This window comes from Bos taurus, chromosome 3 (assembly GCF_002263795.3).
Source record: "Bos taurus isolate L1 Dominette 01449 registration number 42190680 breed Hereford chromosome 3, ARS-UCD2.0, whole genome shotgun sequence".
Lineage (NCBI taxonomy): Eukaryota > Metazoa > Chordata > Mammalia > Artiodactyla > Bovidae > Bos > Bos taurus.
Window position 1 is genome coordinate 93,741,106 of NC_037330.1, and position 26,793 is coordinate 93,767,898.

The 26,793-nt window shown below is 44.5% G+C and overlaps 1 protein-coding gene across 1 annotated transcript; it reads right to left on the minus strand.

The window, feature by feature from the left end:
• Nucleotides 1-937: 937 nt before the first annotated feature.
• Nucleotides 938-8,636, minus strand: GPX7 (glutathione peroxidase 7). The gene is made up of 3 exons (NM_001101113.2): nt 8,439-8,636; nt 3,434-3,695; nt 938-1,706 (listed from the first exon to the last, which is right to left on the minus strand). The coding sequence occupies exons 1-3, from the start codon at nt 8,571-8,573 to the stop codon at nt 1,543-1,545; spliced, it is 561 nt and encodes a 186-aa protein (NP_001094583.1). The 5' UTR covers nt 8,574-8,636; the 3' UTR covers nt 938-1,542.
• Nucleotides 8,637-26,793: the final 18,157 nt, after the last annotated feature.

Below are 26,793 nucleotides of genomic sequence, written 5' to 3' on the forward strand. Positions count from 1 at the left end.
GCTTCTAGAAGAGTGACTTTGGAAGAAGTGGATATAAAATCCTCATTGGTCAATAAATTATAGATCAGTGACTTTGCTCATCACCTCAGTTTTTAGATACCTCTTTTTTAGATTTATATAAAAGTGAAATACATATTTTACATACAAAATGTAAACATTAAAAAAATACCTAACAAAGAAAGCGAATGACTCCTGTTATCCCACCCCATGCCCTCACAGGCAACAACAATTAACAGTTTTGTCTACATCCCTCCCTCCCTCTCTCTCACGCTTAACATTGACATTTTTAATACAAATATTATTCTTGTTTATGCTGGATGTTTTGTGTGCATGCACGTGTTCATTATAACTTGCCTTTTTTCACTTTTGGACAACTTTCAGCACAGAAATTAATTTATCTGAACAACTGTACTAGTGGATCATTTGGTTTTGTGTCATAATTTGCTATAAAACCATACTGATGGACACAAGGTTGCATAAAGTTTTCACTATAATGAACAATGTGCATATATATTATTTTACATACATATTTGCACTGTTTGGGAGTCTTTTCAAAGGAGAAATGATGGAGCAAAGCGTGTAGACATTTTGTTTTAAAAGATACTGACAAGTCATCCTCTAAAACCCTGTACCAGTTTGTCCCGCCAACAGCTTATGTGAATGCCGATTTTCCCACATCCTTACCAACAGCAGGTATTATCATTTAACAAAATCTTTCCAACTTGAATGAAGCTGAACATCTTTTCATATCTTCATTATCCATCTCTATATTTCAGTGAATTACCTATTCATATTCTTTGCCTGTAATTGAAGTGTATTTTTGGTCAGTGAATTTCTTATCAGGCAATAATGATTGGTTTGATTAAAATAAGTTTGAGAAGACTTTGTACCAAATTGCTAAAAGTTTACCTCCAGGGACCAAGAGTACAGAAAATGAGGGAGATACTTTCATTTTTTATTTTGTATCATCTTGTATTATTTTACAATGAATTGTATTACTTTTGTAATTAAAAAAAAAAAAAAAACACATGAAAACAGTAACAGCTACAAATGTTTGGCCTGGATTCTCATGGCTCTAAATTCATGTTGAGTTCAAGTTTTTATTGATCACAACTTATTTTTTGGTACATATGCAAAAACCATTTATTGAATGCCTCCTGGTTAGCTGGCACTGCCCTTGGCACTTTCATAGGCTTTTCTTCCTCATCCTCACAACAGCCCTGTGAGGTAGGAATTGGCCCTGCTTTATAGGTAGGAGATTATTGCTTGAAATGCTTCTATTTGCCACACATTCTCACGGGCTAGAGGTTCTTATCGGCTGGTGAGTCATTGGTCAAGAACTCTCACTGGTCAGGAGTTCCTAGAGGTTGCTCTAAGATTCAAATAATCAAGCTATTAGAATTTTCCCCCAGTAGGAGTGATGGGGTGGGGGGACAAGAGTGGAGGAGAGTCAGTGGTCTCTCCCTTTGTAGCACCATTTCAGTCTGCTTTGGTCACTCATGCACGGTCAGGGGAGGGGATGGGGGTGAGGAGGGAAAGTGGTTATAAGTCTTCTCGCTTCTTCAGGATGAGTTTCCTCACAAGCGCTGTAATCTGGGGCCTGATTTCCTCCACCGACACAGTTGGGTCCCAAGCTCCTATCACCTTTCCATCTGGGGCCACCAGGTACTTCCAGAAGTTCCAGGTAGGCTCCTTCCCAGAAGTCTCTAGAGAAAAGGAAGGAGAGCAAAGTGTGCTTCTCTGTGTCCCGTCTCCTGGAACTCCATTAGCGGTATCTATCTCTCCCTTGAAGCACTGGTTCTATTAGTTAGAATGAACTGCAGAACTTTTAAAGGTCCTGATGTCCAGTCCATACCCACAGACTACTTAAGGAAGAATCCCTGGGGGTAAGACTCAGGCATCAATATTCTCTAAAAGTTTTCCAGGAGATTCCAATGTGGTGCCTAGGTCGAGAACCATTGCTTTAGAATTCTGTCAAGTGCCTGATAAGGCAATATCTGATCTTCCTTTATTAATGATCTCAGAGACTTCCCTGGCAGTCTAGTGGTTAAGATTCTGCTTTCACTACCGGGGGCACGGGTTCAATCCCTGGTTGGGGAACTAGGATTCCGCATGCTGCATGGTGTGGCCACAAAAAACCAAAAAGTTTTAATGACCTCAAACTACTGCATAGTCTGTAACCTACTCTCTGATTTAATCCTTTTTTTAGGAGTATTTTATTTAATTTATTATAACACTGTTTCATGTTTTGGTTTTTTGGCCACGAGGCATGTGGACTTTTAGCTTCTCCCACCAGGGATCGAACTAGCACTCCCTGCACTGTAAAGGGAAGTCTTAACCACTGAACCACCAGGGAAGTCCCTGATTTAATCTTAATGGTTCCCATATGTTAGTCCTTGGACTGGTTGCATCTGAATCATGGTGGTGGTGGTGGAGCGGGGGCTTATAATTAAACAGATTCTTGGGTCCTGCTTCAGTAGGTCTCAGGCTAATGTATTTTAAAGAGCTCCCCAGGTGCTTCTAAAACATGGCCAGGTTTGATCTATAACTATGGGAACTGGGAAGGAACTAATAAAAACACACGGGGCGGGGGTGGGGGGGTGGGAAATATTAGGACTCACCCACAGAGCAAAATTCAAATTGCCTCAAGAAGGGACCTTTGGTTTGCAACACTGCTGTTTGTCATTTACTCTTCCAGGTAAATGGGTTCTGGGGGAGGGCAGTGAGGGATATGAAAGCAACCAGAAGCATGGAGTGGGCGGTGGGAGAAGGCAAGAATGGAGCCCCCAAAGGAAGGGAAAAGCCTGAGAAAGGAAACAGGACTTAATGACAAGATTGGCTAATGACCCCATTTTGTGGTTCTCAGGATTCTGGGAAGGGATCTGTTTCTCAAATACCAAGATCTTTTCTTTTTTTTGTTATTTTGGGGCTTTTTTTTTTTTTTTGCCATGCCTGACAGCTTGAGAGAGCTCAGCTCCCTGACAAGGCATTGAATCCAAGCCCTGGAAGGCAGTAGAAGTGCTGAGTCCTAACCACTGGACTGCCAGGGAATTCCCAAGAGCTGGTATTTTAGCTTAGAAGGTTTACCTCCTGTGGTCTACAGACTGACTGCCTCTAACTCAGGACAGGAGATACCTGTCAGCCTTCTCCAGGAATGTGGTGTCCCCTGTTTGAAGCTAAAATCTGAGAGTGCAGTTTCCTTCTAGGAGCCCCTGTGGATGGTAACAGGAGTGGAGACAGGCCTGCAGAGTGACTCTGGGGGAAACTGCAAGGCATTAAGGGTGGAGATACTCTTAGGCAGGAATATTCTTCAGTTCATCCTCAAAGATTTGTGCTAGAATAGACCATCAACCCAGCTGCGGGCATCTAGAAGGGGCCCCAGGTCACCCAGCCAGCCAGTGGCTTCTGCTGCCCAGCCAGCTGGGGGACTCACCAGTCAGGTACTTGAAGGCAGGGTGGGCACCAGTGCCGGTGACTGCAATCTTGCTAAACATGGGGAAAGAGACACTGTATGTGCGGCGGGCAAAGCTCTCGATCTCCTTGTTGCTGTCGGGCTCCTGCTGGCCAAACTGGTTGCAGGGGAAGGCAAGCACATTGAAGTGGTGGGGCCCCAGGTCCCGCTGCAGCTGCTGCAGGGCCCGATAGTGCTGGTCTGTGAAGCCACACTCGCTAGCCACGTTCACCACCAGGGACACCTGGGCAGCAAAGACAAAACCCAAACATATACACAACCCAGAGAAGAGGCACACGCTCTGACATGCCCACATGTGTGGCCCCTCAACAACGAAAGCATTCTCTCATATATGCAGGAACACAACGTATACACATGTAAATGATGCTCTCACATATACACAAACACATACACACAGGCACAAATGAAATCAGACATGCAGGGGCTTACAGAAACATAAACACTCAGAATAAGCACACAATAGACATCAGTGGGTCTGCCTATGGCCTAGGACACAAAGATACTTTAGCACTCACTACTCATGCCCACAAACACAGAAAGAACACCATCACAGAGAGAGGCACACATACTGGCGAACTCCCATCAGGAGGTGATATAGGAGACAAAGAAGGCAGACCTGGCTTTAATTTCTGGCTCAGTCAACTAGCAGTCATCATTCTATACTGGAGTCATCATTCTATTCTATATACCTGTTGGTCTCCCTTCTAGAATGTGAACCTGCTGAGGGCAGGAGCTACGTTCACTTCACTGGGGCTGAAACATGGAAAAGTCTTAGAATGTATGTGCTAAGTGAATGAGTAAAGGTGCACATATAAATGATCGCCTATGCAATGGGTACATAGACAGACATGGTTTTCCTGATAAAAGGATCTCAAGAACCTCAGGGCAATCCTTTTTTGCCCTTCTCCTTCCAGCAAAAAAATCACCACTTCCTTCTGTCACTAGACTAACCTTTAAATAATAATTGCCTTATAACGCATTTATTCATTGCCTTCAGGTGATAAATATAAAGCTGGCTGATGGAACTCAATTATATGACTGCAATTACAATTTTGGCACCAATGTGCTATATTTTTCAGCTTCTGGTTACATATTATTGCAGGATTTAAAATCTTACCCTGTATCTGGGCAGCCAAGTCCTATCAATCTGGCCACCTTTTAATACAAGTGGAAGGATTATACCAGTTGGCTCCATAGAGAGCCAGGGGCAGCTCAGGGCACTAGACATGCTCAGGCTGGGCAGGGTTTCTAAACCTCAGCACTACTGACATTTGGGGCTGGGTAATCTGTGTTGTGAGGTAGCTGCCCTGTTCACTGTAGAATGTTTAGCCATATCCTTGGCCTCTACCCACTAGCCGCCTAGTCTTACTAATCAAAAAGTCTCCCCCAGACATTCCTGAAAGTCCCCTGGGGAGAAAGATCACCACCAGCTGAGAACCACGGGGCTGGATGCTGAGAACCATTGAGCTGTAACTCCCTCACCCATTTCTTGGGGCCCCAGCCTGTGGCCATTTTGTCATCGTATGCCATATTGTGAGACCCCTTTAGCTCCCTTCACTAGGTGGAGGTCTTCCTCTTTCTTCTCTGCTGGATCCCTGGGCGCTGAGAGCATTAAAGCTTGTATAACCTACATCTTGTGTGTCTGCCCATACTTTTAGAAAGAGGGAAATCCTACTCTATTTCCATGCCTGAATCCAAAAAGCTTATCTTTAAAGTGACCAAAACACAGACATGCCTATGTGCTCAGTCATGTCCAATTCTTTGTGACCCCACAGACTATAGCCCACCAGGCTCCTCTGTCCATGGGACTTTCCCAGGCAAGAATACTGGAGTGAGTTGCCATTTCCTCTTCCAGGGGATCTTTCCAACTCAGGGATTGAACCTGTCTCCAGCACTGGCAGGCAGGTTTTTGACTACTGAACCACCTGGGAATTTCGAAAACACAGATACACCCAAATACACACAGTTAATTTATATATATACATATATAAGTACAGATGCAAACTCATAGGTGTATGCAAAATAAATAAACCATTCACACTGCGGGGGTTTCCCTAGTGGCTCAGATGGTAAAGAATCCGCCTACAAAGCGGGAGACCTGGGTGTGATCCCTGGATTGGGAAGATCCCCAGGAGGAGGGCATGGCAACCCACTCCAGTATATTCTTGCCTGGAAAACCCCCTTGGACAGAAGAGCCTGGCAGGCTACAGTCCATGGGGCTGCAAAGAGTCAGACATGACTGAGCGACTAAGCAGCACACATACACTACACTCAGGCCTACACGTACATAACCTCACAGCACAGGCCAGGGAATTCCTGAGTGTCATGCACTCATCTACACTCCACACTGGTCTAAAGGACTGTCTCCCAGTTTGTGCCTGAGGACACAAGCCATTCAACTTTGCCCATGGCTATGTCTCCAGGGCACGTATGGCTATGTCTCCCTGCGGCAGGCAGTAAGGAAGCCGGTGTTTTGTTTTGTTTTGTTTTTTTCCTAATTAAAAAACAACAAAAAAAAAACCTGTAGTAAAATATACATAATGAGCCAGTAGCTGTTTGCAGGTGAAGGACTGACCATACTGCCAAAGGATCAGAGCAAACTTGGGTTAATTCATAGTATCATTTACAGCTTCCTGGCCTGACTGTTCCTGGTTTCCCTCTAAAGCTGGAGATTAAGACATGGGCTCTGGAACTGGATTGCCTGGCCTCAAATTCTAACTACCTCTTAGCAGCTGGGTGACTTTCTGGATTTTTTGTTTTTGTTTTTAAATTTCTTTCTGATTGAATTCTAGGCCTCTCACTCCAGTGCTTTTTAGGATTTACCAATGACCTAGAGGATGAAAACATTCAGAATTCTGGAACCACTTTCTGGGTAATTTTTTTCCAGGATTTCTGTTCCTCACATCCTGGATGCCTTATTACTTCTAAAAACAAACAGTCTGTGTCTCTTTTTGCCTTAGTACCTTTTACTATTAGAAATTACATTGTTCGTATCTCTGTTCTTTTCTTGTCTGTCTCCTCTCGACCTCATATAAGCTCTATTTAAATTGAAACTTGGCCACTTTGTTCACCGTTGCATCCCCTGTACCCTCAGGGCTGGCATGGTACTTAGTATATAGTAGGTGGTCAATAATAAATGAGTTAATGAGTAGCAGAGCTGGTCAAGTGTTAAACCTGGGGCTCTCTCTGATGAGCTGCACTAGAGGGAAGGGAAGGCCCGAGTGGGAATGGGTCCTGCTCTGACTGGCTGTTTCCCTGAGTCCTGGATGAGATTTCTGCTGGGGCCCAAGAAACACAAGTACATGGCACTCTACCAAGGGTTTCCACACTGCACGTCATTTGAACCTCACAGTACCTTGGGGAGGGGGGGAACCTGGACAAGGGCTACTGTCCCCAGGACTCCCAGTATAATTGAGAATTTCAAGGGGTAGAGAGTACTTTTTTCATTGAAGATGGCCTTGCTCTTGGAAGATTGCTAACAGCCATTTTCTTGTGTGGTTCATCCAAACCTGGAGGCTGGGCTACCTGTCCATTAGAGACCAACTCCTTATCCTTTCCACACACAGCCCCAAGTCTACCTTGAGAAATGAACTTGGAGGGCTCTTTGTTTCACACAGTGAAACATTTAGGTCTCTGAATAAAGTGTTTAAGGCTCCTTTTGATCACTCCCTACCCTCTTCAGCCTCATCTTTCAGCAGATGCTTTATATTCCTTCAAGCACAACGGCTTGAGGACTTCACTACCCCTCATCACCCTTCTTGCTGTTTATTTCTGAGCCTTGCTTCCCTGGTGGCTTAGATGGTAAAGAATCCGCCTGCAATGCAAGAGACCTGGGTTCAATCCCTGGGTTGGGACGATCCCCTGGAATAGGGAATGACTACCCACTCCAGTATTCTGGCCTAGAGAATTCCATGGGCAAAGAAACCTGGCAGGCTACAGTCCATGGGGTGGCAAAGAGACCGACTGAGTGACTTCCACTTGGCACTGACAGTTCTCTTTGCCTGAAATGCTCTTCTTGGTTTTGCTAAAACTCACTCTTGTTTCAAAGACTCACCCAGGCACAATTCCTCTCTCAAGTCCTCTCCGAGCTGAGATGCCCCCTCTGTAAGGAGGTAGCAATTAGACTGGATGACTCTTCCATCTCAATCTGAGCTGCCATCTTAAAAGTTTGCCTAGAGGAGACCACGGATGGGTGAGTGGTTCTCCTCCAGGCTCCCTGCTTTCTAGCGCTGTGTGACCCTCCATCTCTGGGTCTTAGTGTACTCTCCAAAACTGGGCTCTCCAAGTTTTAGAGAGTACTCTAAACTCTGTACTCTCCTCTGGGCTCTATTGCCTGATGACCTGAGGTGGAGCTGATGTAATAATAATAGAAATAAAGTTCACAATAAATGTAATGCATTTGAATCATCCTGAAACCACCCCACCCTCCCCACCCTCTGAAAAAATTGTCATTAATGAAACCAGTCCCTGGTGCTAAAAAGGTTGGGGACCGCTGCTCTAAAAGACGATGTGTAAGGTCCCGGTGCATCTGAAGTGATAACTTCCTCCGCACCGAGCTTTCATTTCCACAGTGTTCTCAATGCACTTAATATAGCCAACTCCCTTTGTTCCGGTCGCGGAAACTGGGGATGGGAGAGACAAAGGCTGCTACTGTTAATTTTTAAACCTGTGCGTGACAGGCTGCGCCCCGCTGCCCAAAAGCGCTGGGAGGGAAATCGGCGCGAGCAGCGAGAGTTTCGGGTTTCACCGCGCACGCCGGGCCGTGCCACGTAGTCATGGGACAGACCCGGCCGAGGATCTGGGGGCGCCACGCCCGGGGGGGATGCCGGGGTGGGGGCGGGGAGCCAGGGCTGGGTGACCGAACGACCCGAGCCCCACGGAGCCCCATCCGGCAGGGTCCTGGGCGCCCGGCTCCAGGGCCAGGGTCCAGCGGGGCGGCGCCGAGGCCCGGCGGGCGGACACTCACCGAGCCTCGGTACTTCTCCAGCGACACCAACTTGCCCCGGATGTTGACGGCCTTGAAGTCGTAGAAGTCCTGCTCCCGCGGCGCGCAGGCCGCCGCAGCCAGGAGCAGCCACGCCGCCGCCCGTGCCGCCACCATGACTCGCTCCGCAGCAGGCGGCGTGGCGAGGGCAGAGGCAGGGCAGGGGGCACGGGCGCAGCGGGGGCGGGAGGCAGGAGGGGGCGGCCCCGGCGCCACGCGGCCCTCCAGGCAGGACGCGCCCCCTTCTTCCCCGAGGGCGGTGGAGCGCCGGGCTCTGGACCTCGGTCTCCCCATCTGTACTGCAGGAGTGCTGGGCTCCGCGCCCCTTCCCCGACCCCAGGGCCGTGGTTTCAGGGTTCTGACCACTGAGATCCGAATTCGTTTCAATGAGGTTTCCTCTTGTTCCAGGATGCAGGGAAAGGGAGTGGAAAAACTTCATCTGGGAGCTCCCCTTCTGATTAGTGCCTTTGGCTGGTCGCTTCACCTTTCTGGGCCCCAATTTTTCATCCGTTCCCTTCCTGACCCACCTAGACAGGACAGGATGATAGCAATAGAAAAATGGATGTGAAACGTTTTGAATGGTGTCTGTGAACTTTGGGTGGATGAATGAACATTCCCTAAAAGTGATGGGACAAAGAAGACAAGCTGCTGCTGCTGCTGCTAAGTTGCTTCAGACGTGTCTGACTCTGTGCGACCCCATAGACGGCAGCCCACCAGGCTCCCCTGTCCCTGGGATTCTCCAGACAAGAACACTGGAGTGGGTTGCCATTTCCTTCTCCAATGCATGAAAGTGAAAAGTGAAAGTGAAGTCGCTCAGTTGTGTCCAACTTGTCAGGGCCCTATGGACTGCAGCCTACCAGGCTCCTCCATCCATGGGATTTTCCTGGCAAGAGTACTGGAGTGGGGTGCCATTGCCTTCTCTGAAAGAAGACAAGACAGAGGCCCAATTTCAGGTTGGATTCCTGGGAAGCAGATTCTGAGATGGAGATTTGCAGTTCAGGGTGTTTGTGGGGGAGTGCCCTTGGGATGAACACCTGTGGAGGGAGGCGAGGAAGCTGAGTCGGCAGAAGCGCAGAGCTCCATGCAGGCTCAAGGACAGTCATGGCTGACCCCGCAGGGGCTCTGGAGCTAGAATGGCCTGTCAGAGTTGTCCCCAGGTGAGCGAAGATGACCAGACCAGGCCTTTATATCCCTGCCTTCATCTCTCATGGGGTGTGGGGCCATCTGGGAAGAGGTCTGACAGGAGCCAAGGTGTCTGTGGTGCGTGGCTGACAAAGACTCTTCACTGACAGCATTCCCAACAGCTGGTGTTCCAAATCTTCCCTGATGGGGCTTCTGGGAAGCATGTCACAGTGTCTCCCAAACTTGGAAAACCCTTATGGTGCCCCACTAAGTGCCAAGCATGGTCCTGGATGCTGACACTCTCCAGGGGCTCACGGGCTGGTGGGAGAAAACTAGAGCTTTCATGTAATGCGATATGGACTAAGCACTTCTACAGTCATTCAACAAACGCTTCTTCCGGTTCTATAGCAGGTACTGCTGTAGGTGCCTTTCATGCAAAGGATAAGAAGAAAAGACAGAGAGGCAGGTAGGCCTGAGGTCGCACAGTCCCGACAGGCCACAGAGAAGATTATGATACTTAAGCCAAGAAATAAAGCTTCTTTTTCTCAGGCCCCGTGGGTTTTGGTATTTGTTGTTCCCTGACCAGGGACTGAACCCGAGAGCTCAGCAGTGAAAGCCGAAGAGCCCTAACCACTGATCCGCTAGGGAATTCCCCTAAGCTGCTGCTGCTTCTTTTTTTTTTTTTTAAGCAGGGGAGAGCCGGTGAGTCCTATGTTGCAGAAAGAGCCCTCTGGACAGGAAGGGGCAAGAGCAGATGTGCTCCACATGCTGCAATAGAGAAAATTCTGGGGTTTTGAGACCATCGCTAACCTAGCCACCAGGGAAAGCCTCCTGGAGGTGGTTAACACCAGGATCGTGTCTTCAAAAAGGAATGGGAATTCTCCAGCTTGGGAAGGAGGAGGGGAAAGATGTCAACCGAGGTAACTGTCTGTGAAGACACAGAATCCAGAAGAAGTACTTGGCTGTTAGGTGAGAAGGGGTAAGCGATAGATGAGGCTGGAGGGGTCATCAAGGACCAGAAGAAGAAGAGTCTTGAGAGCCAAGCCAAGGAGCTTGGACTTCATGCTCTAGAGTATGGCTAGCAAAGGTTTTGAAGCTGGGCATAAGGTTATACAGTTGATAGGACTCAAACCCGGGCCTTCAGATTCAGAACATGAGCTCTTTCTGTACACCAGGGCAGCTTCTCTCTTCAGAAGCAGACATTTTAAGGAGGTGTGGAGAACAGGAAAACGGCTGCTCTAGGCAAGGGCCAAGGCAAAAATAATGTACTCCTGCCTTCATACTCCTCCTTCCCCATGTCTTGTGGGAGCTTGAGGCTGTGATGGGTCCTGTGGAACAAAATGGTCCCCTCTTCTCTGCCCTGCCCTTGTGAATCTTTTGGTCTCACTTCCTGCCATCTGTCCCTTTCACTCAGCCTTTCCTTGCATGTCCCAATCACCAGGAGTTCTCAAATTATGCCCCACAAAACTTGGGAGTTTTGCAAGCTTGGCCAACCTATTCCCTGTTACAATCCAGATACCTAGGCATTTCTAGTAAGCAGAGAGGGGAAAAATTGTAGTGAATTTGTAAATTTTGCTTGTAAATTTCTCACTGGGCATTTCCCTCCTTCCTGTTCATGCTTTAGAACCCAGCTCAGATAACATCCTCCTCTGTGACTGCACTTAATCATCCTGTCCTCTCTGTTGCCTTTGTACTTAGGACATTTTCCTGTTAGTGAGCTGATGATAATATTGTGTAGTTGTCTGTTTCCATGGTCTATCACCCCATCATACCCGGATCATCTTTGTGCCCCCCTGGCACAAGCTGGCTATTCAGTAAATACTCATTTTTCTTAAATGTTCCGGTGACTTTTTACTACTTGTCTATACTGGAATCTATAAAATCTAAAAATGTTGATTTTAGCCAACAGTATATATTTTGTCAGGTTTCCCAGCTGGTGCTAGTCGTAAAGAATCTGCCTGCCCTTGCAGGAGACATAGAGATGTGGGTTTGATCCCTGGGTTGGGAAGATCCCCTGGAGGAGGGCATGGCACCCTGGGTTAGGAAGGTCCCCTGGAGGAAGGCAAGGCAACCCACTCTTGCCTGGAGAATTCCATGGACAGAGGAGCCTGGCAGGCTACAGTCCATAGAGTTGCAAAGAGTCAGACATGACTGAAGCAACTTAGCACACACGCATATATTTTATCATTTTATTTTCAGTCCACTATATAAATTTTTGGTGTTTCTGAAAGAGCACAGCTGTTTCTAGGTAGTCCATTGACACAAACATGAGACCTCCAGGCACAGACAAATGTACCCTTACTCTCAGCTGAGCATCTGGAGGAGTAGAGGACTCAATCCTGGATCCCCCATACTCCTCTTTCCTATAATAAGCTCAAAGAGGCTTTTTATGGGTATTTAGAATACTTACTGGGTTTCCCTGGTAGCTCAGCTGGTAAAGAATCCATCTGCAATGCAGGAGTCCTGGGTTTGATCCCTGGGTTGGGAAGATTCCCCTGGAGGAGGGCATGGAAACCCACTCCAGTATTCTTACCTGGAGAATCCCCATGGACAGAGGAGCCTGGTGGGCCCCATCCATGGGGTCGAAAAGAGTCAGACATGACTAAGTGACTTAGCATAGCACAGCCCAGAATACTTATTAATGTTTTGTTTGTTCAACAAATTGTTGAATACCTACTATGTACAAGACATTAATTTCATGGCCAGGAATATAGTAGTTAATAAAACAGATTAAAAAATTCTTGAACTTACATTCTAATGGGAGCAGGAAAGGATAATAATTAAAATTTATAATATGGAACATACAGTACATTAGATGGTGACAAGCAAGAGAGAGGGATAGAGAATATGGTGGTGGTGGGAAGGGATGGCAACGTTATTTCAAAGATCAGGAATCCTCACTGGAAAAGTGGTTTGGGCAAAGATTGGAAAAAAGAGAGCAAACAAAAGAGAAAACTTGAAGAAAAGTCACATTCCAGGTAGAGAAAACAATAAAAGGCTTTGAGGCAGGAAATTATGTGTTTGGAAAACAGCAAGGAGGCTAGTGTAGCTGCAGTGGAGTGAGGGAGGGGAGGAATAACAGGGCATGCGGTTAGAGAGGTAAGGGGATGGGAGTGGGGCAGAGACTTAATAGCCACTATAAAGACATAGGCTTGGAATCTGAGTGAGGTGGGAAGCCACTGAAGAGTTTTAAGCACAGGAATGACATTTCTATTTTAACAGAATCAGTCTGACTGCAGTATTGAAATAAAGAGACTAGTCAGAAGGCTACTGCAGTCATCCAAGAGGGGAGGGGGGCAACACAGAGTCTTAGACCAAAGTGATGGCAGCAGAAGCAGGGGGATGTAGTCCAGATTCTGAATGTATTTTGAAAGTAGAGGCAAAAGGATTTCTTGACAGGTTGGATGTAAGGTTTGAGAGGAACAAAAGAGTCAAGGATGATTTTAAAGTTTTTGGTCAGAGGCACTGGAAGGGTGAAGTTGCTATTAATTGAAATGAAAACATCATCATTCTGCAGGGACAACTGGTTTGGAATGGGAAATCAAAAGTTCAGTTTTGGACATGTTAAGTTTGAGTTGCCTGTTAGTAGTGGTATGCTGGTAAATGTTTAACAACTGGCTCTCTAGGGAATAAAGCTGTGTAAGTGTGTGTGTGTGTGTATATCCCATATCAGTTTGTTATAACGTTTTCTGCTATAAATGATGCATAGCAAATAATTCACAAATAATAATAAAATATACAATACTCCTTATTGTAAATCCCACATGGCCAATTTATACTTACAGAATGCTTTTTCAATTTTTGCCAAACTGTATTGGTAGCCAACTAATGGCTGAATGAGTATAGTTCTAGGATGAATGTTTGCTGATATTTTCATTTGCATTATATGCAGAGTACATCAAGAGAAATGCTGGGCTGGAAGAAGCACAAGCTGGAATCAAGATTGCTGGGAGAAATATCAGTAACCTCAGATATGCAGATGACACCACCCTTATGGCAGAAAGTGAAGAGGAACTAAAAAGCCTCTTGATGAAAGTGAAAGAGGAGAGTGAAAAAGTTGGCTTAAAGCTCAACATTCAGAAAACGAAGATCATGGCATCTGGTCCTATCACTTCATGGGAAATAGATGGGAAACAGTGGAAACAGTGTCAGACTTTATTTTTGGGGGCTCCAAAATCACTGCAGATAGTGATTGCAGGCATGAAATTAAAAGATGCTTACTCCTTGAAAGGAAAGTTATGACCAACCTAGATAGCATATTGAAAAGCAGAGACATTACTTTGCCAACAAAGGTCCGTCTAGTCAAGGCTATGGTTTTTCCAGTAGTCATGTATGGATGTGAGAGTTGGACTGAAGAAAGCTGAGTGCCAAAGAATTGATGCTTTTGAACTGTGGTGTTGGAGAAGACTCTTGAGAGTCCCTTGGACTGCAGGGAGATCCAACCAGCCCATTCGAAAGGTGATCCGTCCTGGGTGTTCTTTGGAAGGACTGATACTAAAGCTGAAACTCCAATACTTTGGCCACCTGATGGCGAAGAGTTGACTCATTGGAAAAGACCCTGATGCTGGGAGGGATTGGGGACAGGAGGAGAAGGGGACGACAGAGGATGAGATGGCTGGATGGCATCACCGACTTGATGGACATGAGTTTGAGTGAACTCTGGGAGTTGGTCATGGACAGGGAGGCCTGGCGTGCTGTGATTCATGGAGTCGCAAAGAGTCAGACACGACTGAGTGACTGAACTGAACTGAACTGAACTGAGATGAAAGTGAAACAATAAAGATGTATTGGAATTCACTACAAAGACATAAATGACTTCTATGCTGAATGGGTTAATAGTTTTCCAATAGTAGAAGAATATTTCCTCAAGTTTTAAAGTTATTTACAATGTAATAGCCAGACACAATACACTGTAAATTTATTTTGCATTATTAATATTTTCCTATCACTTAAAAAATATTTATTTTTAGCTGTGTTGGGTTTTCATTGCTGTGCAGGCTTTTCTGTAGTTGCAGAGAGTGGGCTGCTCTCTAGTTGCAGTGCAAGGACTTCTCGTTGCCGTAGCATCTCTTGTTGTGGAGCATGGGCTCTAGATCGTGTGGGCTTCAGTGGCTGTAGCACATGGTCTCAGTAGTTGCAGCTTCTGGGCTCTAGAGTGCAGGCTCAATAGTTGTGGTGCAGGGGCTTAGTTGCTCCACAACATGTTGGATCTTCTTGGACCATGGATCGAATCTGTGTCTTCTACATTGGCAGGCAGATTCTTTCCCACTGATCCACCAGGGAAGCCCTTTCTGTCACTCTTAAGTCTTGGCAGTCAACAAAACAATAAACCAAACTCTCATTGGTAGCATTTGTCAATTTCTGTTGCATAATACTCTCACCATGGTTGATTTCAAGCTACCAACTTGATGTCACTGAACATGGAGTTAGGAAGGGATGCAAGAGTAGCACACTATTATATAGTATTTCCGTAATACAAGGAGAATAGATGAAAATAACCCCAAGAGTATAAAAAATAATAAAATATACTGAAATAATTAGAATGATTAATTTTAATTTTTAATATAACTTATTTTATTTTTAAAATGTACATAATTTAAATTTTTAGTAATGACTATGTTTAATACTCGGAGAAGGCAATGGCACCCCACTCCAGTACTCTTGCCTGGAAAATCCCATGGATGGAGGAGCCGGGTAGGCTGCAGTCCATGGGGTCGCTAAGAGTCGGACATGACTGAGCGACTTCACTTTCACTTTTCACTTTCCTGCACTGGAGAAGGAAATGGCAACCCACTCCAGTGTTCTTGCCTGGAGAATCCCAGGGATGGGGGAGCCTGGTGGGCTGCCATCTATGGGGTTGCACAGAGTTGGACACGACTGAAGTGACTTAGCATGTATTAAACTTAATACTCTGATACCTGTTCAGATCGTACGACTCTTACACCCTTTTCAAGAAGGTTTGACAAGAGGCTGAAAAAATTCCTGAAAATGTAACAATTGGTATAAGGGGTCAACTCCAGATACCACTCCTATCTCTAGTTAGGTTGGCTATATAAGCCTGAATTTGGAGGAGAGATCTAGGTCAAAGATAGAAACTTACTGGATGATGATGGAGAGTTAGTATAGACAAGAGAACCGAAGATAGTCCTTGGGACTCCAAGATTCACCTTCAGGGAGATGAAGACATCAGGAAAATAGGAGAGAACCAGAAGAGAAAACTGAGAAAGAATAGCCAGAGGAAGTTATTGTTTAGTTGCTAAGTAGTGTCCAACCCTTTTGAGACCCCATGGACTGTGGCCCTCCAGGTTTCTCTGTCCATGGGATTTTCCAGGCAAGAACACTGGAGTGGGGTGCCATTTCCTTCTCCAGGGGATCTTCCCCACTCAGGGATCAAACCCTCATGAATCTACATTTCCTGTATTACATGCAGATTCTTTACCACTGCACCACCTGGGAAGCCCTAGCCAGGGGAAGAATAAAAACCAAAAGAGCTCAGTGTCATGGAGGTCAAGTGACACATTTCTCCCAAGAGAGAGAGAGCAGTAAATTGCTTAAATGCTGCTGATGAATCTAGTAAGAATAGGACTGAGAACGGAACATTGCATTTAACAATATGTCCTTCACCAATAAAGGGAATTAAACAAAAATATAATATTTTCATACCTCTTTTTCATTGCTCATGCTGCTCCCTCTGCTTGAGTATGTTTTTTCCCCCCTTCCTTATCCTTAGAGCAAGCTCCCATCCTACTTCTAGGCTTTATCAGTCTCAAAAGGAAACAGATGACACACTCAGATTAGGATAATTAGACAAAGGTTTATTCACAAGAAGTTCATGATCCGAGCCACAGTCAGCTCCCGGTCTTGTTTTTGTTGACTATATAGAGCTTCTCCATCTTTGGCTGCAAAGAATATAATCAATCTGATTTTGGTGTCAACCATCTGATGATGTCCATGTATAGAGTCTTCTCTTGTGTTGTTGGAAGAGGGTGTTTGCTATGACCAGTGCATTCTCTTGGCAGAACTCTATTAGCCTTTGCCCTGCTTCATTCTGTACTCCAAGGCCAAATTTGCCTGTTACTCCAGGTGTTTCTTGACTTCCTACTTTTGCATTCCAGTCCCCTATAATGAAAAGTGCATCTTTCTTGGGTGTTAGTTCTAAAAAGTCTTGTAGGTCTTCATAGAACTGTTCAACTTCAGCTTCTTCAGCATTACTGGTTGGGGCATAGTCTTGGATTACCGTGATATTGAATGGTTTGCCTTGGAAACGAACAGAGATCATTCTGTCATTTTTGAGACTGCATCCGAGTACTGCATTTAGGACTCTTTTGTTGACTATGATGGCTACTCCATTTCTTCTAAGGGATTTCTGCCTGCAGTAGTAGATATAATGGTCATCTGAGTTAAATTCACCCATTCCAGTCCATTTTAGTTCACTGATTCCTAGAATGTTGACGTTCACTCTTGTCATCTCCTGTTTAACCACTTCCAATTTGCCTTGATTCATGGACCTAACATTCCAGGTTCCTATGCAATATTGCATTGAACCCTGCTTCTATCACCAATCCCATTCACAAATGGGTATTGTTTTTGCTTTGGCTCCATCCCTTCACTCTTTCTTGAGTTATTTCTGCACTGATCTCCAGTAGCATATTGGGTACCTACTGACCTGGAGAGTTCCTCTTTCAGTGTCCTATCTTTTTGCCTTTTCATACTGTTCATGGGGTTCTCAAGGCAAGAATACTGAAGTGGTTTGCCATTCCTTTCTCCAGTGGACCACATTCTGTCAGACTGCTCCACTATGACCCGGCCATCTTGGGTGGCCCCGCCTGGCATGGCTTAGTTTCATTGAGTTAGACAGGCTGTGGTCCGTGTGATCAGATTGGCTAGTTGTCTGTGACTGTAGTTTCAGTCTGTCTGCCCTCTGATCAACTAGCTGACTGTGGCTCGGATCATGAACACCTTATTGCCAAATTCAGATGAAATTGAAGAAAGTGGAGAAAACCACTAGACCATTCAGGTATAACCTAAATCAAATCCCTTATGACTATACAGTGGAAGTGAGAAATAGATTTAAGGTACTACATCTGATAGACAGACTGCCTGATGAACTATGGATGGAGGTTCGTGACATTGTACAGGAGACAGGAATCAAGACCATCCCCAAGAAAAAGAAATGTAAAAAAGCAAAATGGCTGTCTGGGGAGGCCTTACAAATAGCTGTGAAAAGAAGAGAAGTGAAAAGCAAAGGAGAAAAGGAAAGATATATCCATTTAAATACAGAGTTCCAAAGAATAGCAAGAAGAGATAAGAAAGCCTTCCTCACCGATCAATGCAAAAAAAATAGAGGAAAACAATAGAATGGGAAAGACTAGAGATCTCTTCAAGAAACTTAGAGATACCAAGGAAACATTTCATGCAAAGATGGGAACAATAAAGGACAGAAATGGTATGGACCTAACAGAAGCAGAAGATATTAAGAAGAGGTGGCAAGATACACAGAAGAACTGTACAAAAAAGATATTCACGACCCAGATAATCACGATGATGTGATCACTGACCTAGAGCCAGACATCCTGAAATGTGAAGTCAAGTGGGCCTTAGGAAGCATTTTTTTCTGGGCTCCAAAATCACTGCAGATGGTGATTGCAGCCATAAAATTAAAAGACGCTTACTCCTTGGAATGAAAGTTATGACCAACCTAGACAGCATATTAAAAAGCAGAGACATTATTTTGCCAACAAAGGTCCGTCTACGGTTTTTCCAGTGGTCATGTATGGTCAAAGCTACAGTTTTTCCAGTGGTCATGTATGGATGTGAACGTTGGACTGTGAAGAAAGCTGAGTGCCGAAGAATTGATGCTGTTCAACTGTGGTGTTAGAGAAGACTCTTGAGAGTCCCTTGGACTGCAAGGAGATGCAACCAGTCCATCTTAAAGGAGATCAGTTCTGGGTTTTCTTTGGAAGGACTGATGTTGAAGCTGAAACTTCAATACTTTAGCCACCTGATGCGAAGAGCTGACTCATTTGAAAAGACTCTGATGCTGGGAAAGATTGTGGGCAGGAGAAGAGGACAACAGAGGATGAGATGGCATCACCGACTGGATGGACATGGGTTTGGGTGGATTCCGGGAGTTGGTGATGGACAGGGAGGCCTGGCGTGCTGGGATTCATGGGGTTGGAAAGAGTTGGATACGACTGAGCGACTGGACTGAACTGAACTGAACTTATTCACAAGGGGACTAATTTCAAACATGTGGGTGGGGTATAGAGGAAGACAAGGGATAGTTCAGGAAGCTATCTGGGCTGTTCATACCCCTTGACCTGAATGGGTAGGGATAAAGGGGAGAGATTATGGAATCTGAAGAGTCCTATTCATCAAGCCATCTTGAGAGTGGAATTACCTTCAAAGGAGGGTCATAGCCAGCCCTAGGCAAACTTACCAGGACGTAGCCAGGGAATTACTACCTGCCTGCCCTCTCACCAATCTCGTGCTAGGGTGTTGGCCCATACCTAAGCTGAAGCCAGTGAGCAAAGGAACCCATTGACTTTGCACAGTTTCAGTGTACTGAGCAGACCGTGGATCTAAAGGATCAAATAGAAGGTATTCAGTGCAAAAGTCAGCTCAAAAAACAACTTCTCTTTGAGGCTTTTCTCAATACCTTTAGATAGTTTGATGCTCCTGTATTGTGCTTCCCTTTAATGTAGCGATTATACTTTATTGCTCTGATCCTCAGACCAGTTGCCTTAGAATCACTTGTGGAGCTTTTAAAAAATACCAATATCCAGGGGAATGGGAGGAATTGGGAGATTGGGATTGATACATATACATTATCAATATTACAGGTAAAATAGATAACTATTGAGAGCATACTGTAAAGCACAAAGAATGCTATTTAATGGATGGGGTGATCTGAATGGGAAGGAAGTCCAAAAAAAAAGGGGATGTATGTATATGTATAGCTGATTCATTTTGCTATACAGTAGAAACTAACACAACATTGTAAAGTGATTATATTTTAACAAAAACTAGCTAAAAGCATACCAAAATTAAACAATGAGTGTATAATGAGTTTCAGGGTCCACAGGAAGTCTATTATTCCACCAGCATGGATCTACCTAGTTGATTCTCATTAGTTAACATCATATCCTATGGCTGTGCACTGCCTCCCTCCCTCCTGTTTCAACTCTGGAGCCCAAAAAGTAAGAGAGTTTCCAATGTGTTTTTCCCTCATAATACTCCCTGTTATCAATATATGTGCATGTCTAAATAACAAAAAAATAAAAAATACAAATACAAATATCCAGGCCCCATCACATACCAACTGAATCAGAAAGTCTGGGAATAGAGACTCAACACTAATTAGTACTTTAAAAACAAATCTTCTGAGTGATTCTAAGATGCAACCAGGATTGAGAACCACTGCTGGCTGTCTTTGCCTACCCACCTGTTTCCTTGAGGAGGCTGTGAATGCTTTGAGTGCAGGACTGTGTCTGATTCAAACCTGTGTCTTTGACCTGCAGCATGGAACCTGATACGGGCATTAAAGAGTATGACAACTTCACATTTTGTGCAATTTTGTTAGGGTTGTGGTATATATGTTGCCTAGGGACTTGTTTTTCAAACTATGTATTTCAAATCATTAGTAGGTCATAGAATCAATTTAGTGAGAAGGCAATGGCAACCCACTCCAGTACTCTTGCCTGGAAAATCCCATGGACAGAGGAGCCTGGTAGGCTGCCGTCTGTGGGGTTGCACAGAGTCGGACACAACTGAAGCAACTTAGCAGCAGCAGCAGCAGCAGTGGCTCAGAACAGCATAAAAACAAAACAAAACAAAAAGAATAGAAAATATTGAGTGTGTCCCCCATGGTAAGGATTAGTATAATATTGTGAAACAGGTATGTGTGATCTAAAGTATAAGGTAAACTATGTTTCTGCTATGTTTAGTTCAGTCACTCAGTCGTGTCCAACTCTTTGCGATCCCGTGAACCACAGCACGCCAGGCCTCCCTGTCCATCACCAACTCCCAGAATCCACCCAAACCCATGTCCATCGAGTTGGTGATGCCATCCAACCATTTCATCTTCTGTCGTCCCCTTCTCCTCCTGCCCTCAATCTTTCCCAGCATCAGAGTCTTTTCAAATGAGTCAGCTCTTTGCATCAGGTGGCCAAAGTATTGGAGTTTCAGCTTTAGTATCAGTCCTTCCAATGAACACCCAGAACTGATCTCCTTTAGGATGGACTGGTTGGATCTCCTTGCAGTCCAAGGGACTCTCAAGAGTCTTCTCTAACACCACAGTTCAACAGCATCAATTCTTCGGCGCTCAGCCTTCTTCACAGTCCAACACTCACATCCATACATGACCACTGGAAAAACCACACCCTTGAATAGATGGACCTTTGTTGGCAAAGTAATGTCTCTGCTTTTCAATATGCTGTCTAGGTTGGTCATAACTTTCCTTCCAAGGAGTAAGCGTCTTTTAATTTCATGGCTGCAGTCACCATCTGCAGTGATTTTGGAGCCCAGAAAAATAAAGTCTGACACTGTTTTCAGTGTTTCCCCATCTATTCCCCATCACCATGAGGTGATAGGACTGGATGCCATGATCTTAATTTTCTGAATGTTGAGCTTTAAGCCAACTTTTTCACTCTCCTCTTTCACTTTCATCAAGAGGCTCTTTAGTTCTTCTTCACTTTCTGCCATAAGGGTGGTGTACTCTGCATATCTGAGGTTATTGATATTTCTCCCAGCAGTCTTGATTCCAGCTTGTGCTTCCTCCAGCCCAGAGTTTCTCATGATGTACTCTGCATAGAAGTTAAATAAGCAGGGTGACAATATACAGCCTTGACGTACTCCCTTTGGTATTTGGAACCAGTCTGTTGTTCCATGTCCAGTTCGAACTGTTGCTTCCTGACCTGCATATAGGTTTCTTAAGAGGCAGGTCAGGTGGTCTGATATTCCCATCTCTTTCAGAGTTTTCCACAGTTTATTGTGATCCACACAGTTAAATGCTTTGGCATAGTCAATAAAGCAGAAATAGATGTTTTTCTGGAACTCTCTTGCTTTTTTCATGATCCAGCAGATGTTCTGCTATGGGTTGCACTCAAAATGCTAGAAATCCACTGACCTAGGGCAAGTAATATAACTCCCTTGGCTTCTGTTTTGTTATCTTTAATATGGGGATAATAATAGTACCTCTTGCTTCATGGGATTGTAATGAAGATTAAATAAACTAACATATGTAAAGTACTTGGTGTCTAGCACAGAGTAAATAATCAACAGCAGCTGTTTTATTGTTGAACAACAAAAAACATTTTTGTAAAGCAGAATATAAAATTGTTTATCCTATGATTACTGCTGTCTAGTTAGGCACAGAGATAGATAATGGCATTCTGTCTATTTTAGATCAGTTATTATTGGTACATGCTAAAGCAATAAATAACCTTTTACAAATAGGAAGCTGTGTACCCAACCTCTTTCCTTTTCTTCAGGCCAGGAATGTTGTGGGGCCTGACTGGGGTGGTGGAATTACTGCCTTACATTCTATCCGAGGCTCCGTCCTATTAATATCTCTACTGCATCTGACCAGTTCCCACAGGCTATCTCTGCACCTGCTCTTGGAAAATTAACACAGCTCTGTTTAGAGGCCCTGAGAGGAGGAACTCAGCAGGGCTTATTTATTTAAATATCCAAAGCACTTAGCATCATGTCTGGCACTCAATAAATATGGGATAAATTGAATTGAACTATTGGTAACTATTGTGTGACCTTGATTGAGTCACTCCCACTCTGGACTGGAGTTTCCTGTATAAGGTAAGGAAGGTTGCATGGAAAGTTAGATGTAGAAGGCAACTCTGATTTTATAAGTGAGGAAGCTAAGATTCAACTAGGAAAAGGGACCTGCCCAGGTTCACACCACATGTTAGTAGAGGGGCAGGGGCTATAGCTGAAGTCTCTCCACTCAGTGATAAAGCCCTTTCTATGGCATTGTATTGTCAATCTAATTCTTTAATTCTAGGAAGACAACAGACTAAAAATAAACATGTAGCAGGAATAGATCTTGAAAAATATAATGTGGTGTACTGAAATAAGTTACAGGGACTTCCCTGCTGGTCCAGTGGTTGAGAACTCACCATGAAGTATGGGAGATGTGGGTCCCATCCCTCGTCAGGGAAATAAGATCCCACAGGCCTGTAAGCAGCTAAGCCCAAGTGCCACGACTAGACAATCCATGTGCCTCAACGAAATATCCTACACGACACGGTGAGGATCCTGTGTGCCACAGTGAAGACCCAACACAGCCAAATAAATAAATAAATATTTTTTTAAAAAGTAAGTTACAGAATGAGATACATAACTCAGCACCATTTGCCTGGATGTAAAATACGTTCAACACAATATGAAAACACATATTTGCAATATAAAGTTACACAATAAATACATGAAAGAGTTTACCTATAGGGTTTGGGAGAAGAAAGAGGGTAAAAGGGAATAAATAAGTAGATAAGACAAAGACCAAAGACAACCGAGTAGTATGTTTAACTCAACTCTCTGCTTTTGCGGTCAAAAAATAAAATAGGTTCTGCTTTCTCGTGGACCTTATTTCTAGCAGTATGTGTAAAGTTCATAGTCTTTGTCATTGATTTCTAAAACCTGTCCTCCTCTCCCTGGCCTCTACCCTCATGTGGGCCTCAGCTTCTCTCACTGGGACTCCTGGAGCAGCTTTCTCCTTGGTCTCTCTGCCTCCACTCTTGCCCCATTCAACCCAATCCAAGCCAATCTGTGAGCAACCAGGATAATCCTTGTCTCACAAATATTGGATCCTGGGATTTTCTTGTTGGTCCAGTTATTGGGAGTCCACCTGCCAATGTAGGGGACACGGGTTCAATTCCTGGTCTGGGAGGATTCCACATGGCTTGGAGCAGCTGAGTCCAGGTGCCACAACTACTGAAGCCCACATGCTCTAGAGACCATGGTCTGCAACAAGAGAAGCCAGCATAATGAGAAGCCTGCACATTGCAACTTCAGAAGGCCCATGTGCAACAGCAAAGACCCATGTCAGCCAAAGCAGCAACAACAAAATGATCCTGGTTCACCACTGTTTAAATACCTTCAGTGGCTTAGTCTGTGACCAAATGACCTAGGCAGCGTGGAGCAGTGATCAAGCATGCTGGAATTATCATTGGTGTGTTCTGCCACATTCTGTGGGATTTTAAGCAAGGTAATTAACCTCACTGTGCCTCAATTTCCTCATCTATAGAATAGAAATAAAAGCACCTACTCATTGTGTGGTTGGTGGATTAAATAAATGTAAACATGTAAAGTATTCCAAACAATGTCTGTCATACCACAAACATTTAGCTATCATGACTGTTATTCTCAGGCCCTTGACAGTTTGGGCCCCATGTAACCCCTCAGTCTCATTTCCTGCCTCTTCCTTCTGGTTTCTGATGCCTGTAAGGGCTTGCCTCCTCTCCCTTGTGCGGTAGACTCCCACTTGATTAGAAATCGCCTTCTCCAGGAAGTCATGCTTCAGTCACTCCGGAAGCCCTGCTCATGCCCTCTTCTAGTCACTACCTCCCAAGTCCTCAATCTTGACTTTTGGCAGTATAGATTACTTCTTCCTGTTTTTGTACTTTAAGTGTAATCATACAGAATGTACTATCTAGCTTTATTCACTCATCATATGTTTCACTTTTGGCAGTATAGATTACTTTTTTCACTTGTCATATGTTTCACTCAGTCATCAATATCTCATATCTTTGTGTATAGTTGTAGATCGTTCATCCTCTTACTGTGTGCATACTATTAAGTCGTATGAACATGCTACAACTTTATCCATTCTACTGTTGCTGTTGATGGGCACTCAATAAATATTTCATGAATAAATGAAGAAATCTGTCCATTCTGCTACATTATGAATTACTTGAGGAAAGACACTAGGTTTTATTTATAAGTCCCCAGTACCTAGCACAGGGCCTGGCACTTGGTGGGAGCCCAGTGAATATTTAAGAAATGAACTGATGCATGATTCCCCTGAGAATTTGTAATTAAACTGGTCATTTCCACATCCTCTGTGGGGCCCCAGCTTCAGATCCCTGGGTGATGCAGGTGAGTTGCTAGGCAACAGCATGAGGTTGGCTCCGGGGTCACAGTGGAGAGTGTGCTGCGGAGGAGGCTGAGGCCGAGGTAATTGGAAACACTTCTATTCAGCAGCCTCTGAACTGTCTCTGGTTTCGCCCCTCCAGCCCATCCCCCACACAGCTGCAGGAGGGATCTTTCTAAAACGGACATGGACACAGCACTCCTCTAATCCAAGAACTTTGGGGTCTCAGTTGAGGGAACTAAGGTTCTGAGATTTGAAGTAACTTGCCCAATGTCCACCAAATGAGTAAAGTGCAGAGCTAAACCCAGATTTGTCTGATTTTAAAGCCCAAACCATCTCCAGTATTTTGACTTTGGACAAATCAAAATCTGGAGTGTCTGCAGATTCTCAGGAGGAGTGATTCAAGAGTTTGTGGGTCACACTGATGCCCTCCCCATGAAGGTTTCAATGGGGTAAGTGCTTCAGCAATAAGCAAGAACTAGAAGACTGGGAGATCAGCTCCATGTAGGACAGAGATGACCTTGATGGTTCCCTCCAACTTGGTATCTGGGGTCCCAGTTGGTGGACTTTGATCCAGAGAGCAGCAACATCAGAACCCCAGAACTCTCTGTCTAAGCTCTCTTGATGCCAGAAAGACACAACAGAGTGGTAAGTACTTGACCCAGACTGGAAGGACAGAGGAGGGCTGCCGGGAAAGGATTCTGGGACAAAGGGAATTCCCTGGCTGTTACGTGGTTAGAACTCTGCACTTTGACTGCTAATGGCCTGGGGTTCAATTCCTGGTTAGGGAATTAAGATCCCACAAGCTGTGTAGTCAAAAATAAATAAATAAAGTTCTTACAAGCATTCATTCATTCATCCATTCCACAAATATTTCTTGGTTGAGCTGTGTGCCCTATGCTTTAATCATACTGAATTTCTCACTGCTCCTACAAATAAACAAAAGCTCTATGCTCATCCAGCCTTAACATATATACACAGTTCTATGGGAAACCATGGCAATAAGTCAGTCTAGGTGTGGGATGGAGAAAGGGCTTGTGAAGGAAGGCTTCCAGGAGGAAGTGTTAACCGAACTGTTACCAGAAACATGTATCGAGTTAACTGGGTCAGGAACAGGGAACGGGGAAGTGGTTTAGATAGAGGAACAACATGTGTAAAAGTTCAAAGGCAAGATAGCATGGTGCGTTTGGATAACTGGAAGAAGCTTCTCGCAGCAGATTCTTACATGTTCTTCAAATATGTCCTCTCTCCTTATGGAGCTGTTCCCAGTTATATTCCAAGGAGACTTGCATCCTCTCCTGTTCCCTGAAGACTTACAATGTCTCTTTTTAGTGGATTCATTATATTGTCATTTATCTGGATTGTAATATTTTGTGTGTATTTGTCTTTTCTCCTAAAGACTATAAGTTCCTTGAAGGCAGGGAACTATGTCTGATTCTGCTTTGCGACAGCAACTAGTAAATACTGCTACTATCCCCTTCTATCGCCAAATGAAAGCAGATATTTTTTCTGCTCAAAACTGAGAGAAGACTGGGGTGCTGTCCCTTCCTCTCGGGGACCCCAGATTACAACTTAGACCCCCCTAGCTCAGTGTTACATGCTTAGTTTCCCTTAGACCTTCCCACTTTCCCCTTTCTTTTGTTCACTCCCTTGTACCATCTGTGAGTACCTGTCCATCTCCTCCCCAGACTGCAAGTCCTGGGAGAGCATGAATCAGGATGGATTAATACCCTGGCTCCTCAGTGTCCTAGTACAATGCCTGGCACATGAGGAGTGCTTCTCCTTAATCACATGTGAAGGACAAATATGAAGAACAATGAGTCTGAATAATACATTCAGGGTGATTACAGACTCTAATTTAACTCAAAGACATCCCATTAAAAAATTCTTCTTTCCTGGTAGCAATTTTCTATTTGGGGCCAGTGACTTGGTTTATTGAAAGACCTTAAAGTGCTGTCAACTTGAGCCAAAGAAGGTTCAGAAAGCCTTTTCTTGGCAGGGACTCAATCCTTTCCTTCTATTATGTCAGTTGCTTTAAACAAAAAGGGATTTAAAAAATCTTTTTAAATTGATTCTCTTGTAAACACTCAAAGAAAGAATGTGTGTTCT

Bases quoted from the DNA above. Each gene is read 5' to 3' on its own strand.
- GPX7 (NM_001101113.2), bottom strand. From the start codon at position 8,573: ATGGTGGCGGCACGGGCGGCGGCGTGGCTGCTCCTGGCTGCGGCGGCC. The intron at 3,696-8,438 runs GTGAGTGTCCGC...TTTGCTGCCCAG, and splicing joins TGGAGAAGTACCGAGGCTCG to GTGTCCCTGGTGGTGAACGT. The intron at 1,707-3,433 runs GTGAGTCCCCCA...CCTTTTCTCTAG, and splicing joins TGCCTTCAAGTACCTGACTG to AGACTTCTGGGAAGGAGCCT.